Raw genomic sequence first — 25383 nt, forward strand, 5'->3', positions numbered from 1 at the left:
GTATTTTTAAATGTAGTTTTAAATGGTCAGAATAGTTTCTTCAATCCCCATTGATCTTTTGCACATTACATGTCTAGAACTATAATATTACAAAATCTGGAAACACAGAGGAAATGCAATTTTTACTATACTCTTTATTCCTGATCAACAATATGGTAGAATCCACTTCTTTATTAGTCCATTGCAGTTAGTTACCTTTTTTTCTGCCTTGTAGAGAGCATTGCCCTGCAACAAGGTAATTGAATGCTAGTAACAATGTCAGCTATATGATAATAGTAATAATACACAGAGGAATAGCAGAAGAAGGGAGAGGTATAAGTAGGAAATGAGGTTGTCCAGTGGCTCTGCTCTCCACTGTGTTATCTTAAAATGAGAATCATTTCTCAAACTTCTAAGATAGGAAAGCACAGATGCACAGTGCATAAACAAATAACTAACCACATTAGTTGGGGGTTTAAATCTTATTCTTGTGATCCCAGGAAGCTGACCAGAGAGAAAAGGGAAGAAAGAAGTACAGGATATTTATCTTTACATTTTGGAAATGCTTTTGATCAGCAGAGTTGGAACAAGTTTCTGTTCTTTTATGGGAACTACAAATGTTCTAGGGGAGGAAGCAAGATCAAGAGCAGTTAGCTCTTTCAGGGACTTCAAAGCCCATTCATCTAAAGATGTGGCCATTACCATTTTGGCTTCCTTGCTGTGCTTTGGATAGCCCTGTACTTTTAAAGAGAAGAGCCTTGCTGGGTTGAAGCCAACTCAGGCATATTCCTTGGAGTGCAGTGTCCCAGAAAATCTGCCCTTCTGGGATTGCTCTAAGATTATAGTTCCAAGTAGGCATGACCCTTGTGTATTACAGGGTGAGTCAGACACTTAGGCGAGTAGGCCAAAAAGGCAAAACTACCCAGTTTTGTTTCTGTTCCTCACCAAAGAGAACATTATAAACATAGTAACAACGCTGGACTCTCTCCACTAGGCTTCAGGTTTCTGATATCAGATGAGAGTGCCAAAAAAGGAAATAAAAACAACAACAGAAAACCAACTTATGAAAAAAGGAAATACTCTATCACAGCTCTGTACCCTACCTAGTCTTATTATAAATATTCACTAGTTCATCAGTAACAGGGATTTGGCCTCTGTCTTGGGAATGGTTTGTCTAAAGAGGCTAGGTTTTTCTCAGGGCCTAGGAAGAATAGGAAAATTGGAAAAAACGAAAACAAAAAACTCAACAAAATATCTAGGAAGAGACCTGAAAATTGCAACTCCCAACAATTTCTCTTCCATTCTTAAAGGCTGGTTTGGTGTCTAGATGCTGGGGTAAAAATCTGTCTGTCTAGTTTTAATTTACATAATTGAGTAAAAAATGTCTAAACATATCTTCTGCATAAATGAGAAAGTCAAGATCTTGATGGTTTGTTTTTATCACTTTCTCTTTTTTGTGATCTGTGAGTAATATCCTGTTGTATCATATTTTCAGTTTCTCTATTCTCAAACACATTAGCTCATCTTTCAAACCATATAGAGGAATACTCTGAGTGCTACTCCCAAGAAAATGCCTATTTGATATTATATGTTTTGAAATCCTTCAGGCAGTAAATGGGAGCTCCTCTTTTTTTTTCTTTTGTATGTGGATTAACATATCACCTTGAAAGCTGAGTTCACTTTCATGTGCCTTACTTAATGAAAATAATAATGCAGACATCTAGAATCTTCAGCACTGTCAAGTGATGATCAGAGACAAGCTTATCTTTGAGGAAGACCTTTTATAACTCTATGATTTCATTCAATCTACCTTTTGGAATTGTTCTCAGAATAAAAAGTAAAGAAGATTGTACTTTGCTGTGGTTATACAAAATGACAGCAGTATTGCAATCCTTAAATTTTTAGTTACTTCATGGTTCCCTCTGTGGCTTGGTAAGTTTAAGCTGAACACACAATGAAGATGTGGAATATTCTTCAAAATAATTTTGAAAAATGACATGATACCAAGCAACTCTTATTTTGTCATTTCTTATGAGTTCTTATGACAAAGTTTCTTTCACATGGAAAAACTTACTAAAAATGTAAACATATTAAATATCCTAAGGTTTAGAATCTAAGTAAGGCTCAGCTTTTATATATGTGGCTCAGAATCATTAAAAGGATAAAAAAGCACAAGAATAACATTTAAAATAAGTAACAAGCACAGTTTTTATTATTATATGTTTTAGTTTGTTGTATCTTGCATATTGGTCCCACTCAACTGAAAAAATGGGCTAAAGACCTGATTTTCACAAAAAAGGGCACAGGTCCAAAGGTACATTAGAAAAAGTTCTATATCACATATTAAGAAAAATAAATCAATGGGAGTGGGTATGTCAGTGCCACTAGTTCCATATAAGGAAAGGAAGCAATGGAATATCAGGAAAATGCTTGCTAGAAAGACAAAAGTGCCTGCTACTTTTTATAGTAAGTTAAGGGTCTAAATTTGATCCTGGAACATTCAATCTCAGCCTATGCCACTTAGTCACAGTGTCACTAAATGTGGCTTCACCTCGATTAAAGATCAAGAACTGATTCTTAACCAATACAGAGGACTATTACTACTAACAGCTACTACTCCCTTTATATAGTTTATTTATATAGAACTAATGGCACTGACCTACCTACTCCCACTGTACTTCTTGAAAATAGCCAGGTCCATGGGGCCAAAGCAGTGGCGCAACAGTAGGGAGTTTGCCTTGCACGATGCTGACCTAGGAAGGACCATGGTTCAATCCCTTGGCATCCCTATGATTCCCCCAAGCAAGGAGTGATTTCTGAGAGCAGAGCCAGGAGTAACCTCTGAGTGTCACTGGGGGTGTCCTCAAAAACAAAAAAACAAAAAACAAAAAAAAAAAAAAGAAAAAAGAAAAGAAAAGAAAACACCCAGGTCCCAGCCCTGTACTATCAACAAATTCCACTCCTCTTGCTCACATGATCTAAATCTATCCAAACCTGAAACAAATCCAGTACATCTGTATATTGGATCAGAATTAAGCAACTTCCTTGCCCACTGGGAAGTACTAACTAGGTTGATAAAGGACTTGAACTCCTAAGGACTGGACAAATAGTATAGCAGGAAAGGTGCATACTTGGCATGCAGCAGACTTAGAGTTGATCCCCAGCACCACCTGAGCACTGCCAGCAGTGATCCCTGAGTACAGAGTCAAGAGTAAGCCCTGAGCAGAGTACAGTAGGGTATGATTCAAAGAAACAATAACAAAACAAAAAAATCTAAGTATATATTAAAATACAATAAAAATAAAAATAAATTAAAATAATAATAATTAAATCATTTCATATCTGTGAAAATGGACTACAAAATGAAGATAGGAAGGAAATAATATTGTCAAAGTTATGGAGAAAAGCAGTGCAAAGGGTAATCAGTAAACTCAGTATTGAGCTGCCACATGACCCAGCAATGTTGGTTTTGAGTATATATCCCCAGGACAGAATAACATTCATCCAAAAGGACGTATGTGCACTGCTGTTCATTGCAGCACTCAGTACAATAGCTAAGAGTTGGAATCATCCTAGATTTTCTACAGTAGACAGAAAGGTCATAAAGATGTGGTATATATAGGAATAGTACATATTCCATAGTACAATGGAATAGTGCATAGCTGTAAAGAATGATGCAGTCATGCAATTCACTGCAACATGAGTGGAACTGGAAAATACTTTGCTAAATAAAGTAAGCCAGAAAAAGAATATATACAGGATGATATCACTTATATGTAATAGTTAGAATATCTGCATAAAGAAAAGCAGTGGTTTAAATGGGAGTTGTCAAAAATATTCTAGACCCCAGAATATAGTGTGAAGAAGGAAAGAAATTGAGTGGAAGAAGAGAAAGACAAATATGACATAATGAAAGACAGGTGCAAAGGGGTCTAAGGTGCACTGGTGGTGTTAAGAAAGAACAAAACTAAATATCCAAGCCAGAGTCAATGAAATCACCAAGTAGAAACTTTAACATCCAAAAATTTCTTTAAAAACCTGACAAGGGGTGGTGGCATCGGATGGAGTCTGGGAACATTGATGGAAAAAGAATGAGGTTGATAGTGGGATTTGTCCTAAAACATTGTATGCCTAAAACCCAGTTAAGAATAATTTTGTAAATCACTGTACTTTAAGTAAAAAATTTGGGGGAGTCACACCTGGTGGCACTCAGGGGTTACTTCTGGTTCTGTGCTCAGACATTGCTCCTGGCTTGGGGGACTATATAAGGATACCGAGGATCAAACCTTTGTCTGTCCTGAGTCAGCTGTGTACAAGGCAAATGCCCTACCACTATGCTACCACCCAGCCGAATATATTTTTAAATGAACTTTATATCCTTTATTTCTAGCATCATTATATAGTTAACAATAACCAAATTGTATAATCAACTTAAACATTAATCAGTAGATGAGTAAATAAAGATGTGGTGTATATGATTACATTACTGGAATACTACTCTGCTGTTAAAAGAAATAATGGGGCCAGAGCAATAGTACAGCTGGTAGGGATTTTGCTTTGCATGTAGCAAATCCAGGTACAATCCCTGGCATCCATATGCTCCCTAGCACCACCAAGAATGATTCCTGTTTACAGAGCAAGGGGTGCATCTTCAAAATTAAAAAGAATAAAATCAAAATTTTAGAAAATAATACATTCTATTTTATTGAAAAAATAATGAATCGAGAATTACTGGATGAATTCATTAATACATGCAATAAAAATAATGATATTTACATTTTTAAAGGGTATAAATGGTTGTTGCATTAAATATAAATTGTGAATGCAGAGCTGAAAGTGGAAAAGCAAAGATTAATTAGAAGGCTATCAAAGAAACATAGTCTAAGATGTTCATAGCTTGAGCCATATAGGTGGCAGTTAAGATGATAAATAGATTCTAGTTCTGTTTTGAAAGTGGCATTAACTAGATTTTTTTAGTGGATTTTAAGTGGTGTGTAATGAAAAAAAAAAAAGGCCAGAATGCTAGGGGAAAAAGAAGAGAGATCTTTACTTCAGTTTGGAAAATTCAAGGAATGCTTCTTAAAGTAGGTCTCTAATAATGTGAATCTTAAAAGACAAATATCATTTCTTCTAGACAGAATTAGTTTAGAGTATTTCAGATGGAGAAAATATCCCCAAAGGGCAGGAAGGCAAAAATTAAGGTAAGATAGGCTTGGGAGTATGACAAGTAGTTTCAATGGAAGGCAAGGCAAATGTGAACTATTAAAAGAAAGATATACCCAGCGATATAGATAGCATTTAGATCCTGTACCAGGAGAATTCATGGTTTAGAGGAATTTTTACAAGGCATAGGTCTGAAAATTCTATTTTACAAAAGTAAAGATCATGCTATTATCAACATAGACTTACATAGGCCTACATAGGTTTACATTTGCTTACATAGGCCAAAATTAGAGTAGGAATTAGTTAACATTAGGGAGTATCTAATCCATATGGTTAAAAACTTAAAATTTTATCTCTTTTCTATTTAGTATTAATTCTTTTTTGTTTTTGGGCCACACATGGCAGTGCTCAGGGGTTACTCCTGGCTCTGTTCTCAGAAATTACTTCTGGTAGGCTCAGGTGACCATATCAATGTTGGGGATTGAACCTGGGTGAGCCACATGCAAGGCAAATGCTTTACTTGCTGTACTATCACTCTGGCCTCAAGTATTAATATTTTCTTTTATTTTATTTATACTTTTTTTGACCAAAGTGGATTACAGATCATTCACAGTAGTATTGTAGGTACATAATGACATTGAATAAGGGTCATTCCCACCACCAATGTTGTCCTCCCTCCACCCCTGTTCCCAGTATTCAATCCATATCCCCCTCCTTTGCCCCTCGGGCTGCTAGTATAAGTGGTCCCTTCTGTGTCTAGCTTGTTGTAGATTGGGTATCGATTCTGTTGTAGTGGCTTTGGATTTGGTATTTAAGTCTGATCATTTTTTATTTCTACTCAATGTTCATAAGACTGGTCTTGGTGCCCTCCATTATTTCCCCCTCAATTTGTGAGGCAGATCAAGATGGTTCAAGTTATGTGGTTCTGTTTGAAGGTAAGAAAAAAAAGAAAAAAATTAATTTTTTAATGAACTGTCAAAGAATCTTAGTTCAGAATAATCTTGGAGTAAATGTGTTGAATGAAATCGAATGACTTAAAGGAGACTTTTCTCTATACAACTGAGCAAGATAGTCAAGTGTTTGATAAGCACTAACTTGTATTTGTTTATTGTCTTAATATTCAAATTAGAAAAATAGTCATATTTTCAGAAATGGTAAAAATAGACTTCATTTTTTAATAGCAAAGCAAGTTCATTTTATTTTTTTAAGTGTGTATATTTAGGTAATAGAGAATATTGCTATCCTCCTGTAGTAAGGCATTTTCTTGTCTTATTTTATTGCTAAGCATATTTTCTTGGTGGTAATATAAATTCTACTTTTCTGTGGTTTAGATCTGTTTATCATCTTCTCCTTTCTTTAGATATGGAGAATGATTGGTAATGTTGTACAAATGGAGAAGGCTAAAATAGCACTTTGTGGTCAGCTCTGCATGCCAAACCAAATTTTAGAATCAAAGTCATCAATTGAGTAAGGCAGACAAAAAGAAGATACTTTTGTTTTATTTATTCAGATAATGACCTTATTTCTTCACTTCTCTTTGCCATTTAAATCTTGAGCAGTCAGTGAAATGAAGGAAAATATTTTGGTTACATAAAACAGCTTGCAAGAATTCTGAAATTAAAAAGTTCTCTTTATATTAGCTGTTGGTGATGGATATATTTGCATACTAAGGAGTAAGGAATGAACCAGAATAATGAAGTTACAATAATACATGTGGTGAATAAAGATAAATGATTAACCCAAGGATAGTCTGAAAAAAATGTGTGTGTTGAAATATCTTATTCATCTTTAAGAATTAAGTGAATGTGGATACTATTTATAGATACTTGAGAGTTCATTTGCATTTAATTTTTTTTTTTTTACTGAATCAGTTGTCCATCTGTTGCTTTTGGAAATGTCAAAGGGTACTGACTTGAGATTTTTAGATAAAGGTCTTTTTACTCTTATTTTTGTGTTTAGTAATTTCTATAGGGAATAAACCTGCAGTAATACAGGTTACAAGAAGGGCTTTATCCTTATTATGTCCAATATTCATTCTTATGGGAAGAGTTAATATCTACGAGTTGAACAGGCAGGGATACAGGCATATTCATTTACATAGCACTTCACTCTCTCTGGATGTAATGAAAAATAGTGAAAAATGCAAGCTAATTAATTTTTGTGCTTATTTTCAAGGCTATCTTAGGGGTTAAAAATTATGGAATAAGAACCAGCTGTCATGGTTTCTTCCCTGAGTACTTCTGGCATGATTTTTTCAGGCCATTTGCTACTGAGTGATCATCTATAAGGTAGCTGTGAAAACTGCCATTTGTTCTGATGATATTATGACTAGAGCCTGCAAACTTTTATGCCTTGACTATAAATCAATTGAAACAGACCGTGCAAACTACAGTGATGGCCAAGTATTATGGGAGATTATTAGCACTTTAGGCAAATCACTGAAATATTTTTGGCATCCGAATGTTTTTGTGATGATTATATTGGTTGCTATGTTATGATGAGTTCATATGTACCTCAATAGAGAATGCAAACCTAAAGGTTCTTGATTTGTTTGTATGCTAGCAATGCATGAAAATTTGATGCTATATTTAGACCTTTGACTGTATTTAGAAATAAAGAGGCAGCAAAAGGCACTTGGAAAACTTTGCACGTTCACTACTATATCATGATGACTTACATCAATCTTCAATCTGTTTATACTAGTGTTTCCAGAGCAATGCCCAATTTCATAACATGATTTTTGAAATGCCACAATTCTTAATATGAATATGAAAATGTTTTTGTAAAGCAATAAATAGATAAATAAATGCAAAGGCCTAGAAATTACCATAATCTGAATTTCTCTCTCATTTCTCCTAATTAGGCTTTGGGAAAACAGAGACTGTTTCTCTTATCTACTGTGTAACTAGTAAGATTATTTTTTTTATCAAAACATTCATAAGGAAGACTTGTAAGTTTGTGTTCTTTAGAGTTCCTGATTCTCTTAAAGATTAAATGCCTGTAGCACCCAGATGTAGATCCTTCATCTAACAAGAAAGCTAGAAAACATACTGTAGCCCGAATCTATGTGGCTACTCATATCAACTGAGCCTAGGGGACTTTTAATGCCATACAGAGAAGCAGCCAAGATAATGGCTTAAAAATAAGAGCACCCCCCTCAAACCCATCATAATTCAGCTTTGAAATAAAAGATTGAACACTTTCAACCTTTTTGTGACTAAGACATAATTTTTAGGTTAGTGGCGGAACAATTTGATTCTACCTTGCTTCCAGTAGTTTCATCACACATTTGATGAAAGGTTTCTGGCTCACCTGTGAAGTTGATTTTCAGCAAGTAATCCTTGTACAACTTCTTCCCATCCAGAATCTTCATGGCATCACAAAGCTTGGTGGTGTTGGGACAGAGAGTGCGCTGCATCTTGTGTAGAGCGTGGGCCATGGCATACACAGCATTCACCACAAACATGATCTTAGACTCTTGTTCGTAGTTGCTGCTGTCAATAGCCAGGTGCTTGTCGCAAGCGTGCCTGTGATTGTGCTTGTTCTGGAGGCTGCACTGGAATTTCTGCTCCCAGAAGTCACGGAACCAGGGGTTGCGGTGGTTGGTGTAAGGGTTGAGGCTCTGGAAATAATGGTCAAACTGGCGGACACGCTGCGAGGCGAGCTCCAGGGTGATGGCGCCATAGGCTACATGCTCGCTGCCCTTGACGATGCTCTCCTGGGCGCCCCAGCCGTCGCTGGCCACCCAGGTGAAGGAGGCATTGGCACGGCTGGCAGCAGCAATGAGCTCCCGGGAGTCATCACTCCGCATGAAGAGGACCACCACGCGAGCATTGGGCTTCTGCAGCAGCTCCCGGATCACACTGTCGTAGGATTTGCGGATGTTGGAGCGGCCCACCTTCTCCGCCGTGGCGATGCAGATGTTGCGCAGACGGGCTTCCTGCTCGAAGGCCTCGATCCCTGTCTCCCCGTAGTCCCCCTCGGACGCCACCGTGGACACGTAGGTCCAGTTGAAGAAACGCAAGATCTCAGCCATGGCTTTGGCCTGGTAGAAGTCGGGGGGCACGGTTCTGGCGAAGTAATCATAGCGGGTCTTGTCGCTGAGTTTGGCGCTGGTGGAGGCATAGCTGATCTGGGGGATCTGGAAGAGCCTGAGCAGGTTGGCCACCTGCGGGGAGAAGAAAGGAAGAGCGGTGAAAGGCTGGGCATGGAGATGAAAAATGACAGATTTTATACTCGGTTCCTGATTGGCATCTAGATCACTAAGTCTTCTTGACACTTTTCTAAAGACTTCCTTAGAGCTCCTTTTTCTAGATTTTTGGAAGGCGATTTAAGGTAACAGGTTTGTGCTTTTGGGGAAGCAAATGGTAAAGAATTAAAAGGACTTCTCCAAATATCTCACCCCCTTTATATGACTGTCTCTCTTTCTCAACCCCACCCTCCAATTTTGGTTAACGCCACATAGGACTGTACCTGTTTTACTTTGTCCTTACTGGGGTTCTGCTATAGTTCAATCAGTGAATCGCTCAATTCAGTTTTTAGATAAATTGGCTACTTTTGTATAGAAAAAGCCTGGATGTTGTCTAGTTCTCACTTCCTCCTCTTTTGCTAAAAATGTCATTCTCTGAAAGAGTTTAATTTGGGAACTGTATGCCACATGGACAGTTCGAATTAGACATTTATTATCTGGGTTAAGCTATAAAAGTCAATTCTATTTTGTCCACCCAATATATTTCATATATGCTTTTCTAAACTTCAGAAAAGCTTGACTTGACCAACATTGTCTGCTTTCTCCCCCTCTTTCAATAATTTATTTGTATTTGGGATATGTGAAAAGAAAGCACTAAAATGCTGATTCAATGTGTTTTTTATTAAAAAGTGAAAATGGAAATATTGAGGACCTTAAAGAGGATGAATCATCTACTTCAAAAGTTTTAAAAATTATTCTGAATTTATAAATATTAATTTATTCTAATTAATCTATATTTCACTGCTTTTCTTTACCGCAGAATTAAAAAAGGAAGTGGTAGAGGTAGCAAAGAGCATTTTATTAAAAACAACAAAAATACGTTTATAAACATCTACACATATACGGATATCTAATAGAATGAATTTATTCTGTTTTTATTTGGGTGAAACCACATTTGTGACACTTGAAGTTGATACGTCTTTCCAGAGGTGCTTTGGGAACCATTGGAATAGGGTAGTGAACTTGGTGCTCCAGTATGAAACACAAACTCCAGCACTTTGAGCTTTTTCTCCATCTCACAATCTGTAAGTTACATAATATGTTAAATCAACATTAGTCAGAAAAATAAAACCCAGAATATCCATATACTCTATAAGTACTTTGAAATCTCCTTTCTGGAAATTGTAGTTTCAGGGTTATATTTGACATGTAGTGATCACAGCTTGAAATTGGTAACTGTTATCAAAGGGTGCAAGTAAACTAAAGCAACTGACATCTGAGTACTGAATAATCATCATTTCATCTAGCAAAAGAAACCAACAACTAAGTTCATACACAACTTGGACATCTGGCATGCTATGAAAAACAACACAATATATCTCAGAACCCTCAAAAATGTTTTCTATATCTTTTAGTTCTACTATCTCTCACAACTTCAAACCGAACATCTATAAAACCTAGCCCTTAGCATACAAATTTAGAACCCAACTCGTTCTTATTTAGTAATGTTTAAAAATATAATTCCAGAATATGGATGAGTTTTAGGAAGTAAAGGTGAGTTGGTGGGTAGGTGGGAAGGTGAAGATAGTATATCCTTTGTTCTTAGTATATTTTTATTCTTTACTTTAGACCAGGAGTCCTTAGACAGAAAGATCTATAATGAATCACTTGAACATGGCATTATTGCTTATTTATTCAACTTGATTGAAATGGCTTTGAGCTTCATTGTTATTTCTTTTTGACCAAGTACTTGGCTTCCTGATGTGTGTCACTATGGCAAGACTGATAATGTTTCTACTAAGATCCCCCTCTATGCGCAAGTTTGGATAAATTAATGAAGTTCTTTGGTAGCACTAAAAAAGACATATCTTTTTGATACTATCGTTTCCTTATCTTCAAAATAGGTTTGTCTGGACCTGGAAATCTGCAGGGAGGAAGAGAATGAAAAGACTTGAAAAATGCTCAGAGACAGTATTTTCTGGCAGATGATATCAGAGTGAAAGGATCCTAAACTAGGGAAACATTTTTCTCCCAGAGGATTATGAGCAATGAGAAGCTACTTAAGAGAATAGATTTTATTCTTTGACTGAAAGAATCCTATGACTTCATGTCTTCCTCTCCAGGATGTTTGAGAAGAATTTAGATGCCTGGCTATCTGTGAGAATGAAGAAAGCATGGACTAAAAGTGGTATAAAAGGGCACAGTGAGCTGAGCATATTTGAAAAGGTTGTCAAGAATAAAATCACAATTATTGCCAGCATTTTAAGGATAGTTTAATATTTCTCTCTGTGTGTATGGTATGTGTATTATGTGTTCTTAATTAGGAGATTACAGCTTTATCTAGAAATGGACGAGGCAAGTTTGGTCAGCTACAGCCTAAGGATGAAACTCCAAAAGAAAGTTACTAAATGTGACTTTGTATCATCTATATTGCTAGCATGGAGCAAGAATGTTGTTGAAAATTATGATATTCCGGGTTATCTTATAAATGATGTAACAAATGGTTAATAGAAAAAGTGTTCAAGTTCTTTTATTATTGCAAAATACTACTTTGACAGCTCATTTTCTTAGGCTAAAAAGCTTAATGGTAAAAATTAAACATCACAGAAATTAGTAATTATTAATATTATTAATTATCAGTATTAATAAGCAATAACAAATAATTGTTAACATTGCCATTCATTCATATTATTAATAATAAATCATATGATTTATTATTAATAATTAATCACATCACTACAAATTAATTATCAAATAATTAATTATTAGATATTAGTCATTATTATACCACTCATCAAATACCACAATCTGATTTCTAGAGAACAAAATTAATAGTTTGGCTTGCACATTTTAAGAATGTATTTGTTGTATAACTGCTTACAAACATACCAGATATCTTTATTTTCTTTTTTTTCTTTTTTTTTTTTTTTTTGGTTTTTGGGCCACACCCGGCATTGCTCAGGGGTTACTCCTGGCTGTCTGCTCAGAAATAGCTCCTGGCAGGCACGGGGGACCATATGGGACACCGGGATTCGAACCAACCACCTTTGGTCCTGGATCGGCTGCTTGCAAGGCAAACACCGCTGTGCTATCTCTCCGGGCCCCAGATATCTTTATTTTCTTTCTTTTATATTCATAATAACATTTTTGTGATAAAATGAACATGTTCTTTCTAGAGATAAAAAACTTAGCTCTATTATTTGAATAAACAAGTCATAATAGTATGATTAGAAATTAGTGACAAATATCTGTATTTAAAATAGGGTATTTTGATTTTAAGTACCATGAATATCCTTTCATAGTTTCATTTGTACCTATTTCTCAGTATCAAACTTAGATCTAGTTAGGAATATAGAAAAGTAAAAACATTAGCAATATGTGTGTTATCTGCTGTCAATCACTTAATTGATATTAATAAGAACTTTTTTGTAAATAGGACTAGGGTGTCATATTAATGAAATAACTTAGAAGGATAAATAGAGCATAATGTTTTGAATGTGTGGTATAGAGGACAAACAAAAGTCAGTGTTAGATTACAAGACTGAAATGAGCAAGTAGTGAAGGGAGAAGGAAAAGGAAGAGGTAGAGTATGAGAGACATAAAGATAGTAGAGGTGGGTCTTGGGCATTATGATGGTGTGAAGATGCAACAAGTTTGTCCATTGAAACCATTAATTTTAACACTGTTGTGCTATAACTATCTTCCTAAAACTGTAAATAAGCAAGCGAAGAAAAAATGAGGTCATATCAAGAGAGTTTTGACTGAATGTTTTTTCTATCACTTGTATAAATATGGCCCTGAAAAATTATTGACTTGCACTTAGACAAAGACAACATGCTTTCTTTGAGAAAGCATAAAGAAACAAGGGACTTCCACACTCAGCATCATTATAAATAATTAAAGAAGAATTTTTAGTATGGGGAAGTAAAAGAAAGATTTGGTAGGAAGTTATATGGCTATTATTATTAACAGGAGTGAAAAAAGGTAAAACAATTTACTTAAAAATGATTTGAGTAAAAAATATTTTTAAAGTAGAGATATGGACTCATTGTTAGAAATTCTAAAAGACATATACGTTAAGAGTGATAGGAAGGCACAAAAAATTCACATAATATAGTAATCCTCCAGACAGAAAAGACAAGACTTTCAGGAGCACACTGACTCCTAGGTTGAAGATTCCTATATTAAAAGATTAAGTGACAGGGAAGGTGCTGTGAGTAGACTGATTCCTGGACATCCTCATATATATCATGAAAGTTGAATAAGAACCTTGAATCACTAGAACAGGAAGCTGGTTACAGGTTAGTAATAGAAAACACTGTTTAGTGACTCATTTTCCCTTTACTTGAGTTGGAATGTTTTTATTAGGACATATTTTCATATAAAAATTAGAATGAACAAAAGGAAGAGCTCATAATTCTACTATTTCCTTATTTTCTAGAAATAAGGTGGCATTACATAGAAGTATATGTACATTTATTGATTTAAGTTAAAAATTACACAAATGAATAAAGAAAAACTAGAAAATAATATGACTACAAATATAGTTTGAATATTATAAAAACCCATCAAAAATACAAGACAAAGATTATTAAGTAGTGTATTGAATTTTGATATTTAGATAATCTATATGAATGTATTACCTCCTTTAATCCATTATTCCATTCTATAGCTTGAAACTGAGGTCCAGAGTATTTAGGGATCTTACTGAAGAGTTCTTATGTCAGAATGAGGATTTTTATCCTGGACATTTTGACACCATGCACCACTTCTTACATTTTCAGTCCATTCTGCAACACAAGTTCTTTACATCTAATTTGTGGGATTCCTCTCATCACAACATAGAAAGATACACATCAAGTCTTATAATATTTAAAAAAAAATTTCTAGAACTATATAAAATTTCTATATGAAGTCATACCTTGATATCAAAAAGTATAATTTCTCATTTGTCAATCTGTGCTTTGTGTTGGTTTCCATAAGCACTTGTTTGTCAACTGACCATCAAATAACAGTTGTCTAAGAATCCCAGGGAAAATTTTAAATGAGAGTTTGAAAGCTTCAAGCTATAAATATCATGTTCGAGTTTGGCTTTATGATTATGTGAGAAACATGATGACATTTTTTGGTAGCAGAACTTGTTATTCACTAAGAACTGAGCAGCTTTGTGCAGGTTTATTGGAAGCTTTTCCCATCTGTATCGTGTGCTATATATCTTTATAGACAGTATACAGATACTATGGATTGGTTTGAATAGGTAGGTATCAGGATGTTTCATGGTAACCACATTAAATCACAATTAAATCACAAATATATTGACTTTTTTGGCTCTAGGAAAAATGTTTAAGATGTAAGGTTTAGTCAGTTACAGTGTTTTCCAGTATGTTTCATGATCTCAAATTAGTATTTTTGGCTTTTCCCCAAAATATTATGTTTGCAATAATTATTCAACAAACTAGTGTCTCATGTTGTTGACCATCTCTCATTATTTTCTTTTGCCCACCTCTTCAACTGAACTCAGTTCCATATTGTCTCCCCAATTTAGTTTATTCTCAAATCTACATTCCTTTGGGCATTGTTGTTCCTTAGATTAGATTAAAATGAGATATGTTATCTACTTAACAAATTAATAAATCATTCTCTGAAAAAAATTGGTACCTCAAGTTAGGTTGATATGTATATTCTATCTCTGAAACTCCTTTACTTCTTTATTTGTTTTTGGAGGGTTTTTTTGTTTTTGTTTTTTGGTTTTTTTTGTGTGTGTTTTTTGGCTTTGTTTTATTTCCTGGCCACACCTAATGGGCTATTCTGAGTTCAGGAGTCACTGATTCATTAGGAGGTGGTGTCCTGCTGAGATCAAACCTGGACCTCCAGCATATAAAGTATGTGTTCTAGTCTTTTGAATTGTCTTCCCAATAATCCTTCCTTCATTCCTTTATTTTTCCCTCATGGAAATAATCATTTATGGTGATTTCTATGTCACTAAGAATGAAAACTCTTTTTTGTTGGGGCTTTCTATTGCTTCATGAAATCTAGAGACACTGCCAGCAATCCTCAACCCTGTGTTTGGCACTATGTTTGGTTCAAGGGGAAGCAGTTAGTGCCAGAGATTATCCTCAGACTTTAAGCATTTCAGGATGCTCTCTGGCCCTTTGAACTTTCTACTTGATCCAACTCTTATCTTTTTTTTTTTTTTGCTTGTTTGTTTGTTTTATAGGTTCACTCCCAGAGCCTGCAGTGTGGACCATCAGGGCCACACATGGCTAGGATTGAACTCGAGGTTTTGAGCATTCTGTCTAGAATGTGTTTTCCCACTTAACTTATCTCTCCAGTCCTGGAATGAGAACTCCTAAGAACAGAGACTTAGTATTATAATATCTTTTTTTTGAATCAGTGCTTCACAGAGTAAATAATTGCTCTATAATATTTGTTAAAAAAGTGAACTGATGAATAAATTGATGGTTTGCTTCTCTGTTGTATAACCTTTGTAAATTTCAAGGATAGGTATCTGTTGAAACCTGCATATTAACTGGCAATGTAAACTACTACCAGACTATTGGGAAACACCTCATTTGCTTTGCAATGGGGGTTTATTTCTCTAATTATCGCCAATTTTTCATCAAAATGAAAAGAAATATAAGATAAGAAATTGAAATACATTTCTAAGAATCTAAGGAAATATCATTAAATGTATATATGATTAAAACTGATTTTTTCTAAATCCTCTTTGTAACAAAATACAAAAAATGTAAAAAATACAAAAAAATGAAGTCAACATAATTTTATTAATTCTGTCAAGGCTAGGAAACTATATACAGTGTTTTGTTGTAACTGTTCTAGGAGAATGAACTAAGGGATTGATCTCTGAATATTTCCTTTCTATAGCCCACAAACTGAAAATGGGTATCATTTAAATATATCTCCAAATTAGGTTTAACCAAAGAACTGATACTAAGTATTGTTGGTAATGAAAGGTTTTCTAGAGTCAACTATATTATGTGCAAGTTATATAAACAGATTCTCATAGCTCACATCTTTTATTTATTTTTGATTTTGGAATACACAAGTTGTTATCTTTCTCATAGCAATGCTACAATAGGCATCAAAACCATTCTTGTTTATTCCGAATTTTTACTTTAAAACCAATTTACTTGGGGCCGGGCGGTGGCGCTGGAGGTAAGGTGCCTGCCTTGCCTGCGCTAGCCTAGGACGGACCTCGGTTCGATCCCCCGGCGTCCCATATGGTCCCCCAAGAAGCCAGGAGCAACTTCTGAGCGCATAGCCAGGAGTAACCCCTGAGCGTCACAGGGTGTGGCCCAAAAACCAAAAAAAAAAAAAAAAAAAAACAAAAAACCAATTTACTTAGGATCTTTACTTTTCCAGGTAGTTTTCATTACTAGCACATGTACAAGAAATAATGGAAATGTTTATTTTTAAGATTCTAGGTGTTATGCTTCATTTCAGTGATACTCTGATTATAGGAATATACAAAATATAGAAACTATGGGAAAGAAATCAGATGGTCCACCATTCTCTTAATGGCATGAAACAATTGAATATAAATTGGACATTTTGGAAAATTTCACATCAGTTCTGTAGTCACTCTTTATATTCAGAATATTCATAATGTCCCCATAGCATAAATATGAGCCACATTACTTTTATGTTACACAAGATGAAATATATATTCAAGGGAAGACAAAATATAGTATTCAAGTTTAAGGCTTAATGGATATCTCTATAATGAAGGGATGATGGATTCATCTCAGAACTTTGCTGTGTTTTCTAAAATTATGTGAATATTTTAAAAGGGACAACAATGATTATTTTTGTATATATCTTTGTTTACATACAAAAATTCCAGATGGTACAGATGCTAAATTCCTACTTTCCATTAAAAGTACAATTTGCAATGTTAAATTAAATCCATTTAAAATTTTGTTCTTGGTATTTGGAGACTCAATAATACTACCATGGATTTGTTTTTGTATTCTGTCTTTGGGGGCTGCTTTTTAAGAATAAGCCATCACTTTTAATTGCTTTATAACACAGGCAGTGCTGAGTGCTTTGTTTCATGTTTTAAAATTAAGTGATTATATATAAGTTTGATGGAGAATCACTGAGCTCTTTTGCCACCTGCTCTCTTATAATGCAAGTTATGAAGCAAATCCTCAAAATCAAGATGAGTATTCTCAGTGATCCATCTATTCATATTAATCAAATGTACTGTAAGCTTTGCAAAATTCCATATGGGCTTGTATTTTATTATTTGTTTATTAGTTTATGTTTTGGACCATCTGATGGTGCTCAATACTGACTCTTGGAACTGGGCTCAGGGATCACTTCTGATAGGCTTAAGGAATCAACAGGATGCCAAGGATTGAACCTGGGCCTATCATGTGTACAGCACATTTTAAACTGAAATTGGAAGTGGTATATAGTTGAGAAAATTCCTGAGGAATTCATGATATTCAAATTACAGGGAAAATGTGCCCATAAATGATACAATTCTTATTTTTACAAAAAAGAATCAGTCATTTTAGGCGGGGGAAGGGGTGCACTCTAGCTACAACACATCTAGGAATGTTTTACTTGAACACAGTTGACTAGAGACCTTGCCTAAAGACCAGAGATCATTAGATTGAAGAAGTCCTAGAATGGAACATAGAAAATGTCAGTTTACTTTGTATAATCTGTAAAATTCATCAATTTGAATTTACATGCATGTATGCCAAAGTAATCTAATAGAAGATGCAAATTGCTATTGCCTTTTAAGAGTGTGATTTAGTTTTGATGATTTTGAAGTGGTATTTCAGATGAAGAGCTTTGTGATTTTGGCAAAAGCTTTCAAAAACAACACTGGCTATGGAGAAGCCTTGGAATTGGGGGTATATGCTTCACATACATGGGACTCCAGTTAGATTCTGGGCACCATATTTTTTTCCCTCCTTCAGCTTTGACAGTGTAGTATGAAGGCCTCCAAGCATCACTAGGGTGTCCTTGTAGCCATTGCCTCAGGATCCAAAAAGTAGTTAGAATGCTCTCCTAATATTAACTGAATAGCAAGATGGTGATGTATCATAAGGAGAGGTCCCTGAATCCTGAGAATTGCCTGGGAGTCCCTGCCCTTGTACAGGGGTAAAAATAATGACAAAGTAATTCAATGTATATCCCAACTTCTCCTGAAAGCAATGGACTGCATCACTGTGATTTGGAACCCAGGTTATCAGATACCTTCATTTTCTTTCCTTTGCAACCAAGAAATGTATGAATAATGAAGTTGTCAACTTGGGCACACTCATAATTCAGTACAGAGGTAGAAATTAGATACAGGCTACACAGGATTTCTTGAATTTTCAGGGTACTGACATATAAAGCCCGACAATTTTTTTTTTGTTTTTGGGCCACACCCGGCGGTGCTCAGGGGTTACTCCTGGATGTCTGCTCAGAAATAGCTCCTGGCAGGCACGGGGGACCATATGGGACACCGGGATTCAAAACAACCACTTTTGGTCCTGGATCGAAATTTCTTATCATGACAATTCCACTTTATATTTGAATAGTTTCTTCCTAACTATTCAGGCACTAGTTCAAGAATAATTGTGTTCTACCCAGATTTAGCAATTAGAGGAAAACTAAGGTCTTTTGCCCATTAGATCAGTCTGTGCCTGCTTTTTGTTTTTTTCCTCTCTGTTATCTATTTTTCCAGAGAAAAATGGAATTAAATTGGTTGAGGTCCCAGCCACTAAAAAGTGCTATCAAAAGGTCTATGTCAGATTTAAGGTACATTGATAGTTCACCTGCAGATCTTACAAAAGTATGACTCCCAAGTAAACTTGTCATAAATCTACTTGTTAGAAAAAAATATTCTTCAGTAATTTCAGTGTTGATCTTTACAAAGCCTGCTTAGGTTTAATAACATTGCCATTCACTAAAGCATCCACAGTTTACTTTGATCCCTGATATCACTTTTATAGATGTGAAAAAAGTATTCTTATCACTTATGACTGTTATTCAAAGGCAAAAGCTTTTTAATATGCCTAAAGCTGTCTGAGGAGTATAGTCTAATGCCTTTAAAAATTCTTTTGAATTTGTTCTGGGTTTCTATGTCAATAGTTTAGGACAAAGAAATGAATCTAGACTGTGGAATATAACTTTTGTTTATATATATATATAGCACAAAACTATGTCATTCATAGATTTCCCTGTTAATGATTCATTATTTTAATAGAGCTGTCAGACACAAAAGCAAACAGTGTAGTGGTTTGATATACAAGGTAGGAATCAGGCTAGTATTGGAATGCAGCTCCTTCTCTGAGCTAGCTTAGATAAGTTTTTAATTTTAAATCATTAAACTTCCGTTTCAACATCTGTAAAAAGGAAATAATAGCAGCCCTTTGCTTATGTAAGAACTGAATGATAACTTATTTGTATTTTTTTTAGAGCAAAGATAGCTTATTCACAATTGTGTAAACTTGTGCTTAATGGTACAATTTGGACCGGAATTTCATCTCATTTGTAGTTCTTAACTCTTTTTTTGAATTAATAAATGCTGAAGAACTGATAGAGATGATGAGTATGATTAACTAAGCAGTCATTTATTCTTAGACTATATGATTATTTAAATCATTACATTTTGGTGAGGGTTTTGGGCAACACCCCCCCCCAAATCTCAGGGCTTTTTCTTGGCTATGTGCTCAGAAATCACTCTTGGCAGAGTTGTTGGGAGCACAAGGGATGTCAGAGATTGAATCAGGCTCAGATGCATTTAAGAAAAGCACAATACCTCTCTATTATCTCTGTGGCCACTATATGAAGCACTATTTTAAAATGTAGTTGTTCCAAAATTAGCAATGTATTACCTGTGGAAACTATTGGAGACAAACATAGCCCAGGATAAATTTATATATGTATATGAATGTGTATGATTTATATATGTATATAAATGTGTATGTTCTATGTATTCATATAGAAGATTTAATAAAGGAACAGGTAAATGAGTAGTTCTTTATAGGGTCCCAGGCTGATCATGAATTTAACACAAAGTATTTGTAGGTTTACAAGCTCAAAGAGGAAATAGAAGATTTTAGACAGAAAGAAAGAATACAAAGGCAGAGATGGAAATATCTTTTTTATTGTGACTTTATCTGTATAAATAATATTTCTAAACGATACTTTATAGATTTGGTAATATGTCTAATGCATATAGATTCTTTGATTTTTTTAAAGAAATAAACTTCTGAAATTGTAAGATCATATGTTCAGTCACATCTGTTTTTAACCGTGGCTTAGTTTAATTGTTTGATTTGTATTCTGGGTGGCCTCATTGTGAACCTGGTGGCAGTTACTCAATTTGGAAGAGCAGTGCCTGGGAGAAACCAATGAATTCCTGAGATGCTGGCCCTGCACATCAACCCTATTAAGTGATAGCAAGATAATTTGTTATCCTGACCACGTGGAACAGAAATCTTGTCTAAATTTAGAATATACTTTTTGAAGCTGTTGCTTCTATTGTGTTTACCCCTATGTTGCAGTTCCTGCTGTTGGGATATAAAGTACACTACCTTGCAATAACAAAAAATTTGTCCCTTATAACAGGTATTTCTATAGTTTATCGGTTGGCAATGCTGAAAATAACCATACCACATATTTTAATTTTCAAAGTCCCATTGATACATGATTTGAAGTAGCAATGTTTGGTTAGAGTTGAACTGCAGGTATTTTTGGAACACTATTCTTGAATCCTCAAAGTCCACAATTGAAAAAATACTCTGAGTGCTTGAATTTTTCAAACCAATAAAAGCACATCCACTACATTAAATCAATGGGCTTTTACCATTATAAATTGCTAAGAGTTGTTTCATTCCTTATTGAAACACTGAGCCTTGTACATATTGATTCTCTTTAAAAAAAAACACAAATTAATGATAATTTCTAAGAGAACTTTGTGTTATTAAAGTAAAATCCTATCTTACTTTGAGTGAAAAGTGTCAGAAGTCTTATTTCAATTAATTTTCCATTAATTTATAATCATAATATAATTCTCTCTAGTTTCTCAAGAATGTCTATAAGTCTTGTGTTTTATCTCTTGACCTCTAATATTGACATTCATTATATGTTGCTTCTCAGTCAGGGACCACTCTCTTGTTTTGTAATTCTGATGGTAGTATCTTATTTTTTCACAAGAGCCCTTTTCAAATAAGTACATAACAGAAGGGGAATTAATTAGGAATAAATTGACTCCAGAGCAAAGGGGAGAAAATAGTGCATCCTAGTAATTACCTATGGTGAGAAATATCTACAATGAAACTACGGTAACAAGCATTTTAAAATTACTGTTGCCTTCTTCCCTCTGATGATGTCCTTGAATAGCATTGCCCTTTCTTGGAGGAGGGAAAGCAGGAACAATGCAGGGAGGTTTCAAAAACAATCAGCCTGGTGCAATTGCTTTAGAATGAAAAGTCTGGGAAGAAATAAATAAAAAAGATTTGATCTGAGATAAGTTTTGAGTCAGGCTTTTCTGAAGCTTAGACAATGTGAAGAGGTGAACAGGATAGTAGAGCAGAAGACAAGCTAATGTTGATAAAACTACTTGTATAAAGATAAAAACTTGAACTTGGTCCTTGATCTGTATAAGTCTCAATTCCTCTTTGAGCTGTTCCTCTTACACAGGAAATGTTAAATAAATTGTTTTAATTGATGACAATAAAGAAAGGCTCACAAATAATTATACCAACTTAATTCTAAAATGTTGAATACTTGTTATGTGTGAGGTACTATTTTTACTGCCTTAACACATTTTTTACTTAACTCCCACAGAAACCCCGTGAGAGAGGTTCTATTAAAATCTTTCTTTAACATGAAAAGACAATTGAATTAAATAATCGTTTTTTTAACCAGAGACTTTTAATTATTGCACCAAAACTCCTCAAAAGTTACACTAAAAATTTATAGTTGTGATGCATCCATTGTATTTTTGATATTACTGTCTATTGTGTGCAACTACTATTTTTATTTCTAGAAACAAAGCAGTCCAGAAAAGGGATTGTAAATGCTATCTTTTTATCAAACATAATATAATGTATTTCTTATTTTCTTTGCATTATATGCAAGCACAGTAACTTGCATATGGTTGGCAGTTTGCTTATATTTTATTTTATTTGGAGCAATGGCACAAAGCTAGAGTGGAGTAAGGCTGGAACTCTAACCTTATCCAGAGTGGATCTGGAAGCCCAGTGTGTTTAGTAAGATAATCTCCAGAATAATGTAAGAACAGATGTAGATAAATCCCTAAAGGTGCTTCTCTAACCGAAGCATCATTTGGCTACATCTGTAGGCTGCAGAGGTAAAAAGGATGGGGAACCCCCCCCCCCACATACCATATTACATCCTCTGTCTTTTGTGTCATACCTAGTGTTCCATTCCAGGGAAATGCTTATTTATTATTTATGAGCACTCAGACATATGTAGAACATGAAGGTTATGATTATAATCTTTAATCCAAGATTAATTTAGAGATTTTTCAGACATGTTGTAGGTTATCACACTATTCATTACTTTAGTTCATTCAGAAATATTTATTTCAAACTGGTAGGGGTATCATTTTAGGGGCATTTATACAAAGATAAAAGAAATGGTTTCTAAAGTCAAAAGCTTAAAGTTCGGCAAAAGTAGATGATTAATTATATTTAATCAGAAAGGAGGTCTAAGTTTATGCAATGGGAATGTAGGAGAGTTTATTTAAAAGGAATTCATTTCAGCACAGAACTAAAGAAAGGAAGATTTGTCTAGGCTTACAAGCAGCTAAAGAATCTTGCATTCCAAATGAAGATACATTATATTTTCTTAGGCAGGTTTTCTGTTTACACAAATTTTCTCAACTCCATTTCTTTCTGCTCCTTCAATTATTCTCTTTGGCCTTCTAGTACAGTGTTCAGTCAAACTCAGGGTGCATCTGTTTTCTGTATGGATATGATGTTTCTTAATTTTCCTATTCATGCCTCAGGGACTCATAAGATGTCCACTACTTAAAAAATTTAATTTATAATTTCTCTGCTACACATCATCAGTACTCTGCCTAATAATGTGCTTGCTATTCTAAAAATAAACATACTTAATAAACACTTATGTTCTGATGAAAAATAATTTTATAAGTATTCTAATTGTAAGATGCAAGTAATTGAGAACCTCGATTTATTAAATTTTCAAAAATACAATCAAATTAAATATGGTTGGATAGCCTATTTTAATGTGATCTTGATAGAGAAAATTATGTTATTTAATCTGATTTATGATTAGAAAGTTGAGAAATGTCTCCAAATACCATATTGCTTAAATACTAATGTGTTCCTTGACTCTCCTCAAAAATAGGTAGAATTGTTCTTGAATAACTCAGGTATTATTACTTAATTTCTTATATCTTCTTCTTCCAAATTTTTCATTCTTGAGAATTATCTATTATATTGGTTCTAAATATGTATTACTCTAGATTAGTGACTGTGGAGGGGGATGGATTTGTGATTTGGCAAAGTATAAAAATATTTCTGGGTACTAAAGCATTGGGCATGAAGTGGGTAAAAACACTGATACTGTTAAATATCTTACAATGTACAGCACAGCTCTTCACATGACAGAATTATCCATCCTATACTACCAAGATAAGGAATCCCTGCTCTAGTTTCAATTTATTTATCTAAAGAAAAAGTAAAATTTTCTTTCAGCATTCATCTGACACTTATCGAGAAGTAACAGCATAGAGTCTCTGTACTTCCATATTTGTCAACTAGTTTCCTGATATTTACATAATAATAACAATTTATGTGTGTTTTTTTCCAAATCATCAGATTATAAAAGAGGAAAAAAGATTCATTGAGAGAAGGCAATGCTTAATACACACTAACTAGTGGCGGGTCTCTTTTGGATTGTAGAATTGAGTAGAGAGGGAATAAGAGAGTGGCATTTTAATATATTCCTTCCACTAACCAATTTATATATAAAAAAATTTAGTAAAACTTATTGAAAGGGATCTAATTTAAAAAAGTATTCTTAGAGACATGATGTAAATGATGAATGGTAAGTCTAAATCTATGTCGCAACAAACATTAAAATCATCACCCCCCTGGGTTAGAAAGCTGCTGAAAGATGAGTACAGGTAGGTGGTGGGGATGTTACACTGGTAAAGGGGAGGTGTTTTTTTTCATATAACTAAACCCAGCCACAAACATGTTTGTAATCATGGTGCTTAAAGATATTTAAAATGAAAAAAAAAAAGATCTGACTATACAGGAAGAGGCTGCAAAATCCTTTCAAGACATCCTTTACCTTTTCTATGAGTTTAATTTTAAGATACCATCTAATGTAATCCCTTTGTTACTGAGTCATAACAGTTAGAACTGTTAGATTTCACCTAAAAAGTGCTCCAGCTATACAAAAAAAAACAAAAACAAAAACAAAAGATTGAGTAAATGATACTTCCTCTGAAAAAGTGAGGGAATAGTTTTAGAACATTTGAAGAAATATATTTAAATAGATAATTTAGGAAGTCTAATTGAGTTGAGATTGAAATTACTATTGAAATTTACTTGAAAAAAATCTTAAGCAGATATAGTAACTCAAAATAAGAACAGTGTAGACAATTACCTTGCTCAATGCAGTTTACCTGATTCTTTTCTTGAGTACATATTATATTTTCTGAAGTGGAAGAGAGTACACTAATGGAGAAGTGCAGAGTAAGGAACTTTTGTCAGAGAACATGTTCACTAGAGGAGATATATAGAGACTAGGTACAGTTATTAATAAAGAATGATTTTTATGCTAGGTTTCTTTTGTTGCCAATTTAAAAAATCAATATCAGAGGGCTGGAGAGATAGCACAGTGGTAGGACATTTGCCTTGCACGCAGCTGATCTAGGATGGACTTGGGATCAATTCCTGGCATCCCATATGGTCTGCTGAGCCTGCCAAGAGCGACTTCTGAGCACAGAGCTAGGAGTAACCTCTGAGCGCATTCGGGTGTGGCTCATAAACAAAACAAAACAAAACAAAATCAAATAG

The 25383-nt window shown here is 34.5% G+C and overlaps 1 protein-coding gene across 1 annotated transcript in view; it reads right to left on the minus strand.

The window, feature by feature from the left end:
- The window catches only part of GRM3 (glutamate metabotropic receptor 3), a 250391-nt gene that overhangs the window by 79388 nt on the left and 145620 nt on the right, over positions 1-25383 (minus strand). The window contains exon 3 of the mRNA XM_049771054.1: positions 8455-9310. Within this exon, the coding sequence (XP_049627011.1) occupies positions 8455-9310 (856 nt within the window). The remainder of the gene's footprint in view (positions 1-8454; positions 9311-25383) is intronic.

Source organism: Suncus etruscus, chromosome 1 (assembly GCF_024139225.1).
Source record: "Suncus etruscus isolate mSunEtr1 chromosome 1, mSunEtr1.pri.cur, whole genome shotgun sequence".
In the NCBI taxonomy this organism is placed as follows: Eukaryota; Metazoa; Chordata; class Mammalia; order Eulipotyphla; family Soricidae; genus Suncus; species Suncus etruscus.